Raw genomic sequence first — 12,352 nt, 5'->3', positions numbered from 1 at the left:
GTGAACCCCTAAAATGTTTTTGCTAATTTCCAATTGTAGTTTTTCTACTGAAGTTTTATCCCAATTTCTAAAATTTTGTACTGGTCCCCAAATTTCACATCCATATAAAAGAATTGGTTTTATTATTGAATTATATAATTTTATCCAAGTTTTAATGGGTAATTTTAAGTGACCTCATCGTGACTTTATAGCATAAAAAGCCCTCCGAGCCTTTTCGCTCAGTGTTTTGACAGCCAGACCAAAGCTTCCCGAAGCGCTGATGTCGATGCCCAGATAACTGTAGCTGGTGCTATGCTGTAGGACCTGGCCTTTATAAGTGAACTGGTGTTTGTTTGCCTGAGATCTGGCCTTTTTCTGAAACACCATTACTCTGGTTTTGTCCAGATTGACTGTCAGGGCCCACTCATGACAGTACTGTTCCAGCAGGGACAGGCTTTGCTGGAGACCCTCAGGTGTGCGGGACAGCAGGACCAGATCATCTGCGTACAGCAGACATCTGACCTCTGTGTGGTGTAGAGTGAGGCCGGGGACAGTAGAACGTTCTAGCATTGATGCCAGATCATTTATGTAGATGTTGAATAGAGTCGGACTCAGACTGCATCCCTGCCTCACTCCACGTCCCTGCTGGAAAAACGCTGTTCTGTGGTTATTGATTTTCACCGCACATTTACTGTTGGTGTACAGGGATTGTATAGTGTCAAAAGTTTTCCCACCAATGCCAATTTGTAGGAGTTTGTACAGTAAACCGTCATGCCAAATTGAGTCGAATGCTTTTTTAAAATCTACAAAACATGCAAATATTTTTCTTTGTTTGTCCTTGATGTTTTTGTTAATTAGTGTGTGAAGAGAATAGATGTGGTCGGATGTGCGTTGTTTTGGTAAAAATCCAATTTGTGCTTTATTTAAAATGTTGTGTGTGGAGATGTGTGTGACAATCCGGCTGTTTATGATGCTGCAGAACAGTTACACTCACGGAGGACTGGAGAACACGGAGGATCTAGGAAACACAATAGAGACAGGTATGTAGTCCATAAAGTAAGCATTCAGGTTAACGAGACCGGACAATGACTGAGTGAATGTGAGCGTCTTTAGTAGTGTCGCTGATTGGGCTGGTGATGAGTGTCAGGTGCGTGTGATTAATACTCTGGTGAAGGAGTGCGCTGTGATTGGCTGGGTGCAGAGCCTGGCGTGTCTGTGACAATGTGTAGCGGCCTATCATTTAATTCAGTAGTTCACGAGTTAGTTTCCTCATAAAATCTTTAAGCTAATAAGGTTAAGCGTATTTGGCTTGCTGTCTGTTGTGGAGGGCCTTGAGGAAGCAGCTTCAACTCGAGCTTGGATATACCCCCCAGGGACTACTAGTGCCTGGAAGAGGAGTACGATAGATGAGATGCCTAATTTATGTGGTGGAGTTGGGGAGGTGGAGGGATATTGAAACAACTGATGCCAGAGCAGGGTGAGTAGCTGTTTATATGCTCTGGATGTAATTGAAAGATAAGGTTTCCCTCATCTTGAGATTATGTTTGAGTTTCACTAATTGAAAGATTAGATGGGTTCACTCCTCCCAAAATTACGTTGTGAACTTCACTTTGTAACCTATTGTATTTTCTACTTTTCTTTGTAGGAAACCACAAACATACTATACATAAACTCAAACAGCATCCCAAGATTGTTTTATCTTATATCAACTGGATTAATTTTTTTTTTTTTTTTTTTTTTTTTTTTTTAATCTGGAATATTGCACCTCTTTTTAAATGGAAGAGCTAGGAGGAGGAAGACGGTTTAACGCACATGATATCACAGCCTATTCTACATGCCGAATAAAAATAACAAACAAATGATGTAATATAATTTTATTTCAAACAAAAATAAAATGGGTTTAATCCAAGCAGCACTAAAAGATTTTAGAATAGTTATAGAATAATCTAGCATCCTTCTGAATGCACTCCGCCTGCGCTTGAGATGTTGAATGCTTTGTTGATTATTTAAACGTTAATTACACAAATATAATGTTTAGCGTACATGGATTGAACAGTGATTGATTAGCTTATATTTATTTATTTATTGTAGACTTAAGTATTAAGTGAAGTAAACATTTTGCTGAAATATCCACATGATATAAGAGTGCATAATTTATCTGTCAATCTGGTGCCCGTGAAAGTTGTTCAGTACTATAGCAACAGTAGACTCTGGTGCAGTGTGTTTCAGAATCAGTCACTGTAAAAATAACTTTTATGTCGAGATGACGAGAAAATTAAGTTTTGATCTTGAGAAAACAACTTTTATCTCGAGATCACGAGAAAACAATATAGAGAGAGAAAAAAAAAAAAAAAAGCCATGGCCGGACTGTTTTGGGCTTCCGTAAGTCAGTATGATTCACAATAAAGAATCATTTTAATAGCAGCATGTTTTTTTTTTTTTTTTTAATTGTATTTAAATGTATGCATATTCAAAACATTTTAGATCGGCCTTATCACTTATATCACTTTATATCATCTTCCCCTTGAGCTCAACCATGTCCACCTCATGATGAGTTTTTGAACAGCTGTCTGTATTAGTGTTTCCACAGTGTCTGTCTTGCACAGTAATACACCGCAGTGTCTTCAGTCTTCAGATGATTCATGTGCAGATAGAAATTAGAGCTGTCCTTAGATGCTGTGAACCTGCCCTGAACTGACTGAGCTGAGCTCTTATAAGAATCTGAATGATAATAAATAATCCATTCAAGTCCTTTTCCAGGTGCCTGACGGATCCAGTGCATGTAAGCGCTACTAAGAGTGAATCCACTGCAGGCACAGGTCAGTTTGTGGGAACCACCTGGAGTCACAACTACTGACTGTTCAGACTGTGTGAGCACAACCTGAGAGTCAATACCTGTGGATAAACATAAAATGTACAAATAATCAGAATTATGTATTTACACTAAAAAAAATTGTCCTAATATACTTACAAGACACTGCGGCCAGCAACAGCAAGAGATATGAAGTGAACATGATTTATGTCAAGGCTGAACTGGTGATGAGTCCTCCACTCAACAGTGTAGTTGTTTAAATATGGAACGGACATCAGATCATTTGCATTGAAACCCTGAATTAGCAAAACTAGATCTTGAGGCCATTGAGGTTAATTTCAGGGACAATAGTTCCACATATTAATACGGATATAATATTGTCCTTCTGCGACACAAATAAATGTGAGTATTTTTCAAAGAAGCCATGAGTATATAACCTCATCTGAGTTCCAACAGATGTGACGTTGTGTTACATTCATGTGAAAGTCGTAGCAAAGTTGTAGAGCTTCAGTGTGCTGTAGTTGAATGCATACAGGCAAACACAGATCAGCCCTTTTCCACCACTGGGTCATTGTTCTCACATTTAGTGGCACAAATAGTGGATCAGACTTCTAATTCTGTTGCTTTTATATGAAAATAAATATGATGAACAAGACACCCAAAGTATCCTGACTCAGACTCAGTCAGTGACAGCAACAGACTGAAAAATGAACAGTTTTAACATTTACATTTACAACAGTACACATGAATAAGTCTGATTGTCAACAGGTTTTCAAAAGCTCTTCTTACATTCTGTGAGAGCAAACATGAAGATAAAACCCAGTTTAGACACAATATCCATTGCCATGTCATGAAAAGAGGAACCTGATGCAGGAAAGTCACAAACAAGTTTATATAGCTTTTCCAAAAGCTTATTTATTTATTTATTTATTCGTGATTTTTACACTGTTTAGTCTGAAAACCTGTTCAAAAGATCTTCATTTAAAGATATTAAGAATGTGAATGTAACATGTAATTTATCAGTTGTTAAAAATCACACATCAGAATGCCTTAGAACTGCATTTTAATTAGTTATTTCTAGTATGAATTCAAAATTTTGTTCTCAAAATATATATCCTTACATTTTTGTGAAAAGAAAAGATTCTATATGAGAGATTTTCAGATTGTATTATTTAGTTTACACCAGTTACTAAAACACTCAGAGCGAAACAACAAAAACAAGACAAACACGATGACTTTGTCTGCATGAATTCAATATGCCTATAATGTTTGTTGTTCATTAAGAAAGACCTCCATTAAGAAGATGTTACAGATTTAAAACCATATTTTAATAAAGTAAAAATCATTGAAGTAGTTTGTTGAATTTGAGGGAAAAGTGCTCTTGGGCCATCAGAGATCACATGAATAGTTTTTGTTCAGCCCTGCAGTCTTTTGTGTAACTGTGACTCTCTTGCACAGTAATAAACAGCTGTGTCTTCAGTCTTCAGGCTTTTCACCTCTAAATACAGCATGTTTTTGCTGGTGTCTTTGGTGATTGAGAACTGGCCTTGAAGAGACTGAGCAAAAATAGTGCTAGTGCCAGTGTCAATACGGCCGATCCACTCCAGTCCTCTCCCTGGTTTCTGACGGATCCAGTGCATGTAGTTGCTGCTCATTGAGAATCCAGACACACTGCAGGACAGAGTGACTGATTCTCCTAGTCTTTTCACCACAGAATCTGAGGAGGTCAAAGACTGACCGCTAACACCTGAAAAACAGAGAAAATTAATGTTAGATGATTTACAGTAATAGAACAGTGAGATGACGGTAATAATTCAGAACAACTGGAAGTTTCTTACGTAAAATAATCATCAGCAGAACAACATACTGTAGCATTTCCATTGTCTCAACTGCCAGTAAACAACAAGTTACACAGAACAAAAAGTGTACACAGCAGCTGATTTAGATGGTTAGTCGTTGAACAGTTTATAAAACAATCCTCTGGGAGTGAGGGTGATCCGCCCTACAGAATAGTTTGCATATTAAGAGATTTTTTTGAGGGTTTAGCGTAGTCAGAGCCATATGTGGACAGAGCTCCGAAATACAGCGTAACAGCGCTGAGGGTGATAAAAAAAATACAACATAGAAAATTGTTTAGAACTGTAAGATTATGTTGTGCCCTTTAATCATAATTTGTTGTTATATTACAAGAAACAAAGTTGAAATACAGATGACAACAGATAACACTGTATAAAATACCACTTTGCAGTGTGCTTATGTTCACGCTTGAGCTTGAAGTATTTTGAGTCACATATGAAAAATCTTCATATAAACATATTAGACCATCCATATTCCCCCAAATGTTAACAATTTAACTGAGTTGTCTTGCAAAAAAATATTATATTAAAGAATGTTGCTGATTTGTTTAGGGTTTATGATTTCTCAGCACGCATATCTTAATGGCATTTTGCTTTAGTGACTTTTTATTCATTTTTATAGCTGTTGTTTATTTTATTTATTTATTTATTGTATGACTGCATTGTCTTAAAATTTCAGACTGCACATCTGAAGATACAGCTGATTCTGGCTATTATCTCTTGAGGTCTTAAATTTGTGCAGAATGGGAGAAGTGGAGGTATTTTTGTGGCTTTTTGTCTAGAAAATAATTACATGCCACCAGCTCAAATATAAAGAAAAAGAGGAACTCTCGGTACTACTGATTCTCTTCAGCTTCATTGGCCACTTTCCTATGTTTTGTAAGTTTTGTTACAATAGGATGCATGTTTTAAATATATGTTTCCAAATATAATGCATAATCTGAGTTAAAGAAGGAACACATTAATTGCAATACTTGCAATATACTTTAGGAAAATTAAACTTCATTGACATGCTCCTTCGTCAACTCATCAGATTATGCATATTGCATATTTTTAAAACATGCATCCTATTGTAACAAAACTTACAAAATATAGGAAAGTGGCCAATGAAGCTGAAGAGAATCTAAGAGAGCAACTCTTTAATTCCCAGGGATATAAATGTTCTGTTTTTGATTGGCGCTGCAGTCTTTTGTCTAACTGTGACTCTCTTGCATAGTAATAAACAGCTGTGTCTTCAGTCTTCAGGCTTTTTATCTCCAAGTACACCATGTTTTTGCTGGTGTCTTTTGTGATTGAGAACTGGCCTTGTAGAGACTGAGCAAAAATAGTTCCAGTGCCACTGTCAATTCGGCCGATCCACTCCAGTCCTCTCCCTGGTTTCTGACGGATCCAGTGCAGCCAGCTAAGGGAGAGTCCAGAAACCACACAAGATAGTGTGACTGATTCTCCAGGTTTCTTTACTTCAGAGCCAGAAGAGGTCAGTGATTGACCATGTGCATCTGGAACTAAGACAAAATGTTCACAGAATTAAAACAGCATTGGTTTTAAATATTCATATTTAGAAAGTTGCTTAATGAGATCGATAAGCAGATTTAAACTTACATGAAACCAGTACAAATATAATAATATAACTCAGATTCATCTTCCTCTAAGACCAATGCAGTTCCATGAAAAAAATATGTTTCTGGTGTGTGAAGAAGTGTGAAAAATCAAAGCATTTATTGAACAGAGAACAGACGATGTTTCAGACTTCATTTGATTAAGGGAGGGTCTTAAAACTAAACAAAATCTGCTGCACTGCCCTCACTGTTAATCAGTGATGACCCTGTTTTACAGATGAAGATGGGAAAAACTTTGTGTGTATATATGTATATATATAATAATGAATAAGTTATATAATAAGTTATATAATAACTTATTCAAGTCTTAAACAATACAAAATATGGCTGTATCAACATGACTACATTTTTTTTTCTAGTCCACATTTACTTAGCGTAATTTATACAGCCTTTCAATCGCTTATGCATTATTATTTTGTTGATATGTAAAAGACATTTTGGTAACACTTTATTTTCAGGCTATGGGATAATTTTCATTTTTGGGTGAACTATCCCTTTAATTATTACTTGAATTATCACTCACTCAGTCATTTAACCATGTATTATTGTCTTTAAAAGGCTTTTGTCTTTCAAACACATTAAAATGTACAAATTCACATCATTTCATATTAACATGCAATGCAGGGATTCCCCAACTTTTTTTGTCAGCGGAACCTCCTGAGATTTTAAGTTAATAATTATAAAATTAAGCTCACAGTTCTCTGATGTCAGTGAATGGTCACATGACATGGAGGTAAACAATTTTTTTAAATCTTTTTTTTAGTAAGTGTTTTATTTTGATTGCTTTTTAATTTAAAATTCTTTATTTTAAATGTTATTTTATTTATTTATTTTTTTTTTTAGCTTTTAATTAAACTCACAAACACCAGTTTGGGAAACCCTGACTTAATGTTTAACACACTTCATGCTGTTGATAATGAATAGAATATATTTTCTTTTTCTTTGTATTTTTATACCAATATGGTACAAGATTATTCTATGTAAATCAATGTGATAAATGAGTTTAGTCAAAAGTAATCTAAAAGTAGTCAGATTACATTACCTTAAATGTGTAATGTAATGGATTATGTTACTAACTACAATTTTTGTAATGTAATTTGGAATCAGTAACTGATTACAATTTGAAGAAGAAGAGAAGAGTCCGTGGCAAAGGAGAGAGGAGCGACCAATACTGGCCTTTAACCTAAAGGCAGGAACACACCAACGGTCGGCCGTCGGGGCAGTTTTTCTTCGTCGGCCGACTAAGTTTTCTCAGTGTGTTCTGCACCATTGGCTGAAGTTGGTCCTCGTCTGCCTTTTTTCGGCCGATTCGACATGTTAAATCGGCGTTGGAGCTCATCGGTCCGTCGGGCCATTGGATCATTCTGATTGGCTGTTCAGAAACTGCCACCTGCTGGTTCGGAAAGGCATTTCATCTCACGCAGGCAGAACTGACGTGCTACTTGGCCGTCGGCTGTTTAGCGTCGGTTTGGTGTATCAGGGCAACTTTGGACACAGATGCTGCCAACGTGAGCAAACCCCGCAGTCTGCTTTCGTTGCCACTAGTTCGTCGGCATCGGCTTGGTGTGTTCTGGCCTTAAAATGACATGTATATTAAAGGGGTAGTTTGCCCAAAAATAAAAGTTCATTATTTGCTCACACCTGTTTCATTCCAGACCTGTATGACTTTCTTTATTCTGCAGGACACAAAATTGAAGGATTGGTTCACTTTAATGATCTGCAGATCTGTTTTTGTCACTTTCTCACATTGAGCTGAGTCACTGTGTCTGTCTTTGCACAGTAATACACAGCTGTGTCTTCAGTCTGCAGGCTGCTGATGTCTAAGTACAGCTCATTCCGGTCCGTGTCTCTGGAAATCGTGAAGCGACTCTTGAAGGAATTTCCAGAGTCTATCGATCCACTGCCCCATATGATCCCGATCCACTCCATGGCTTTTCCAGGAGGCTGCCTGATCCAAGCTGTGCCATAGTCTTTGAGGGCATATCCAGAGATCTGACAGGACAACTTCACCGATTGACCAGGAGCTTTAATCTGTGCAGGAGACGAGGTCAGAGAGATGCCAGAAACATCTGAAAAAGACAAAAACATACTGTGAGAGTCAGTCTCAATTCATCTGTTTCTATATAAATATTAGAATAATTACAGTCAGCAACAGAAAGATTCACTTTTCTGAAGTGACTGAATGAATCCACTCACATGGTAAAAAAGCACATAAAATAAGTAGAATTTGACTCATGATTGATTTCAGAGTCAGACAGGACATCCACACAGCTTTTGTCCTAGTGTTAGTGACTGATCCTGTACTCGAGGAAACTGACACTCTTATTCTCTCATGTGGATGGTGAACATTTGCATATTATTAACTGAGTTAAATCAGGTTAAATCAGGATACTGTTGTGAAGCTTCAGGTTCTGTGACCTAAAATGCTTTCATAAAGTGTTTGCATCTTTAGCATTGGATCACTTTCAGGAATTCACAAAGAGATCAGAGAGTTAAGAACAGCATTATGCAGACAATAACAATACACTCTTGATATAGTTTACATCCATCTAGTTTTATGATTTATGGCTTAAATTATTTGTTTGGATTAAAACTGGACAAAATAAACTAAAGGGATGGTTTTTATTTTGGGGTGAACTGTCATTTTAAGTGTCATATTTCAAGTATGTATGTATCAAGTATGTATGTACTCTGTATGTATGTATCTCTTCTCTAGCTTGCTTACTAATCTCAAATAAACCTGCCATGGTATATTAAAATATTGTTGAATCCTTGACGAATTGCTTTGTTCCTCTCTTATAAGTCACTTTGGATAAAAGCGTCTGCTAATAAATGAAAATGTGTAAATGCAACACATGAGTGATAATATAATCATGAATGAAATGTTTTATTTACATATATAAAGGGTGTTGTTGATAGTAGTTCAAGACATACATAAGAAAAATATTTTTCTACAGAATTGTTTTGAACTAACAATTTTACTATAATTGCTCAGATGATGCTCTGGTAGATTATATATATAAATAAATACAGACACGTCTGTTTGTTGTTTTCAGATTTTGTGCAGTACTGTAGTTGTATTTGTCACTGTGGCTCTCTTGCACAATAATATACAGCAGTGTCTTCATTCTTCATATTATTCATCTGCAGATACATCTGTTTCTTGCTGTTGTCTCTGGAGATGGTGAACCGTCCCTGAACAGACTGAGAGTAGTATATAGAGCCACTGCCAGATGAGATGTATGCCAGCCACTCCAGACCTCCTCCTGCTGCCTGTCTGATCCAAGACAACTCCGGGTCACCGCTAAATCCAGAGGCTGTACAGGTAAGTCTGTGAGATCCTCCAGGTTTAATGACTGCTGACTCAGACTCAGTCAGTGTCTGACACCAACAGACTGAAAAATGAACAGTTCAACATTAACATTTACAACAGTACACATGAATAAGTCTGACTGTCAACAGGTTTTCAAAAGCTCTTCTTACATTCTGTGAGAGCAAACATGACGATAAAACCCAGTTTAGACACAATATCCATTGCCATGTTATGAAAAGAGGAACCTGATGCAGGAAAGTCACAAAGTTTTGTGTCTGTAGATGAATAGAGTGGGGGCTTTTAAAAGGGACAAGAAGTAGGTTTGCATAGACTGCCCTCTAAAGGCACATTTACATTTTCTGTGTCCTTAATAACCTCCATGTCTGCCTTTCAGTGTATTGTTTGTTACTTTTCATATACTAGCTCAGACTTGTAGTAGATAATTACAGAGCAAAGTTAAGTGGATACATTTTAGTTGATCCAAATCCTTATCCAATCCCATAATCAAGAAAACTTTAGACATTCCAGAAAAACATACAATATAAGGAAAAAAAAATATATATATTTTTTTTAAAGTGTTTTTGGTGTGAACACTGATCATAGAGATGAGATGAGTGAATACATGAGTTTTACACATGCTTTAAAGTTGACATTCATTAATGAGGGATGGATTGTTTTTTTCAGTTACCTATGTGAATTATTTTTCAATCACGTGTGGCACAAACAGTTTCTCTAAAGCACATAAGTTTATGTACAGCTCAGCAGCCTCTTGTGTTACTGTGTTTTTCGGGCACAGTAATAAACAGCAGTGTCCTCAGCCTGTAGATTTGTCATGTGCAGATACACCTGCATTTTACTGTTGTCTCTGGAGATGGTGAATCGTCCTTCAACAGTTTTAGAGTAATATTTGCTACTGCCACTTGGAGCAGAAATAAATGAGATCCACTCGAGCCCTTTCCCTTCAGCCTGTCTTATCCATGCAATACGTGCATTATCAACTTCTATCCGAGAGAAAGTACAGGTCACTTTATGTTTGTTTCCAGGTTTAAGGACGACTGACTCAGACTCAGTCAGTGTCTGTCCTTTGCACACTGTTAAAATAAAAGATATTATCATGAGACACTTGAGTTTTAGCAATAAAGTGAAAAATAGACATGACTTGACAGCAAAGAGATGAAAATGAATAAAATATAAATACACTGAATTGTTTAAAAATAAATCTTACTTACTGTCCATAGAGACGAGTATGCTTATGAAACAAGTAATTCTGAGGACCATTTCTGCAGTAGTTTTTGTTAAAAATCTCAATGACAAAACACTGAAAAGGAGACAAATATGAAGAGTTTATAAGGCAGAAAGTACATTTTAATTTGCATAGCCCATCCTCCAGCAGATTTCATCAATAAAAGGAGGGTCATTGAGTCTGAATCAAACAACAGCTTATTATTTTCAGATTAATTTATCAGGTGCTTATGTACAGTACACTCACTTCAGGTTATGAATCTCACTCAATGATCATTCCTCCCAACTCTGAATCTATTATCTTTTTGACCTTCCTTATTACCAGCCCAGAAATTCATACTTTCATTTGGGACGTTGTTTATACAGAAGTATTAAAATGTTTTCTAAACAAGTAATGTGTTGAATTGTGGGGAAATTTGCAGTAATTGCTTCAGTGATTTCATGCATGAATAGTTTTTGTTCAGCCCTGCAGTCTTTTGTGTAACTGTGACTCTCTTGCACAGTAATAAACAGCCGTGTCTTCAGTCTTCAGGCTTTTCACCTCTAAATACAGCATGTTTTTGCTGGTGTCTGTGGTGATGGAAAACTGTCCCTGTAGAGACTGAGCATAATATACAGTTGAGCCAGATATACTCCCAATCCACTCCAGTCCTCTCCCTGGTTTCTGACGGATCCAAGCCATCCAGTAGCCGCTCATTGAGAATCCAGACGCACTGCAGGACAGAGTGACTGATTCTCCTGGTCTTTTCACCACAGAATCTGAGGAGGTCAAAGACTGACCACTAACAGCTGAAAAACAGAGAAAAAATATGTTAGATTTAGAAAAAAATAATTGACAACAATAATCTGGAGAAGTGAAATAATTCTCACTTGAAATAATCATCAGGAGAACTCCATAAAGTAACATTTCCATTATCACCATAAACTGTCAAATGAAGAGAATAAGAAGATATTTATCTACACTCCAGCAGAACATAAACACTGACTGAGGATTCAGTTTATAACACAGTCCTGTGAGTGTCTGAGTGACTCTGATCCTCCCTACTGAATCATTTGCATATATAGAGGTTCACAGATGTAAGGATTTTTAATCTAGTTGTGTTTTAATTTGAATATTTGTTTAGTAGGCCTGTTCACTTACTCTTTAATCATTCATTATTGAGCCGATGTCACACGGATTCTCAAAACAGCTGGTCACAGATCTCATGAACACAAAATCACCAGTCTGATCATAATCAGAGGATGCAGGGGGAACTAATACCTTTGGCTGCAACTGCTTTCTCACAACAAAGTCACGTTCATACAAACTGCTAAGTCATTGATAGACAGAAATCAAAAGGTCTCAGATGAAGTGTTTGCTGCTCCGTTCATCTATGAGCCTTCAGTTTGACTCATTCTGCACATTAATGTGCTGTAACACCAGATTCAACTTAATAAACTGAAATAATTTCAGAAGAACAAAGAATGAATCAAATATAACATTTTATTTGCAAGGAACTGTAACAATGCTTCATGAGAATTACATAATTAA

The 12,352-nt window shown here is 36.7% G+C and overlaps 7 gene segments (V, D, J or C); all 7 read right to left on the bottom strand.

Annotated features, from left to right (window-relative positions):
- Positions 1 to 2,540: 2,540 nt before the first annotated feature.
- Positions 2,541 to 3,082, bottom strand: LOC125262816. The segment is given in 2 exon segments: positions 2,541 to 2,874; positions 2,951 to 3,082. Coding segments are annotated over 2 exon segments (363 nt in total).
- Positions 3,083 to 4,089: 1,007 nt separating this feature from the next.
- LOC125262815 lies at positions 4,090 to 4,747 on the bottom strand. The segment is given in 2 exon segments: positions 4,090 to 4,538; positions 4,630 to 4,747. Coding segments are annotated over 2 exon segments (375 nt in total).
- Positions 4,677 to 6,323, bottom strand: LOC125262624. The segment is given in 3 exon segments: positions 4,677 to 4,680; positions 5,846 to 6,152; positions 6,250 to 6,323. Coding segments are annotated over 3 exon segments (351 nt in total).
- A 1,677-nt stretch (positions 6,324 to 8,000) lies between these two features.
- On the bottom strand, positions 8,001 to 8,787 carry LOC125262623. The segment is given in 2 exon segments: positions 8,001 to 8,335; positions 8,463 to 8,787. Coding segments are annotated over 2 exon segments (402 nt in total).
- Positions 8,788 to 9,277: 490 nt separating this feature from the next.
- LOC125262814 lies at positions 9,278 to 9,868 on the bottom strand. The segment is given in 2 exon segments: positions 9,278 to 9,661; positions 9,750 to 9,868. Coding segments are annotated over 2 exon segments (369 nt in total).
- A 403-nt stretch (positions 9,869 to 10,271) lies between these two features.
- Positions 10,272 to 10,857, bottom strand: LOC125262813. The segment is given in 2 exon segments: positions 10,272 to 10,670; positions 10,809 to 10,857. Coding segments are annotated over 2 exon segments (366 nt in total).
- Positions 10,858 to 11,129: 272 nt separating this feature from the next.
- Positions 11,130 to 11,867, bottom strand: LOC125263435. The segment is given in 2 exon segments: positions 11,130 to 11,610; positions 11,692 to 11,867. Coding segments are annotated over 2 exon segments (381 nt in total).
- Between the last annotated feature and the right edge of the window lie 485 nt (positions 11,868 to 12,352).

This window comes from Megalobrama amblycephala, linkage group LG2 (assembly GCF_018812025.1).
Source record: "Megalobrama amblycephala isolate DHTTF-2021 linkage group LG2, ASM1881202v1, whole genome shotgun sequence".
In the NCBI taxonomy this organism is placed as follows: Eukaryota; Metazoa; Chordata; class Actinopteri; order Cypriniformes; family Xenocyprididae; genus Megalobrama; species Megalobrama amblycephala.
Note: the sequence above shows the minus strand (reverse complement) of the source record. Positions and strands in the feature narration are given on the sequence as shown.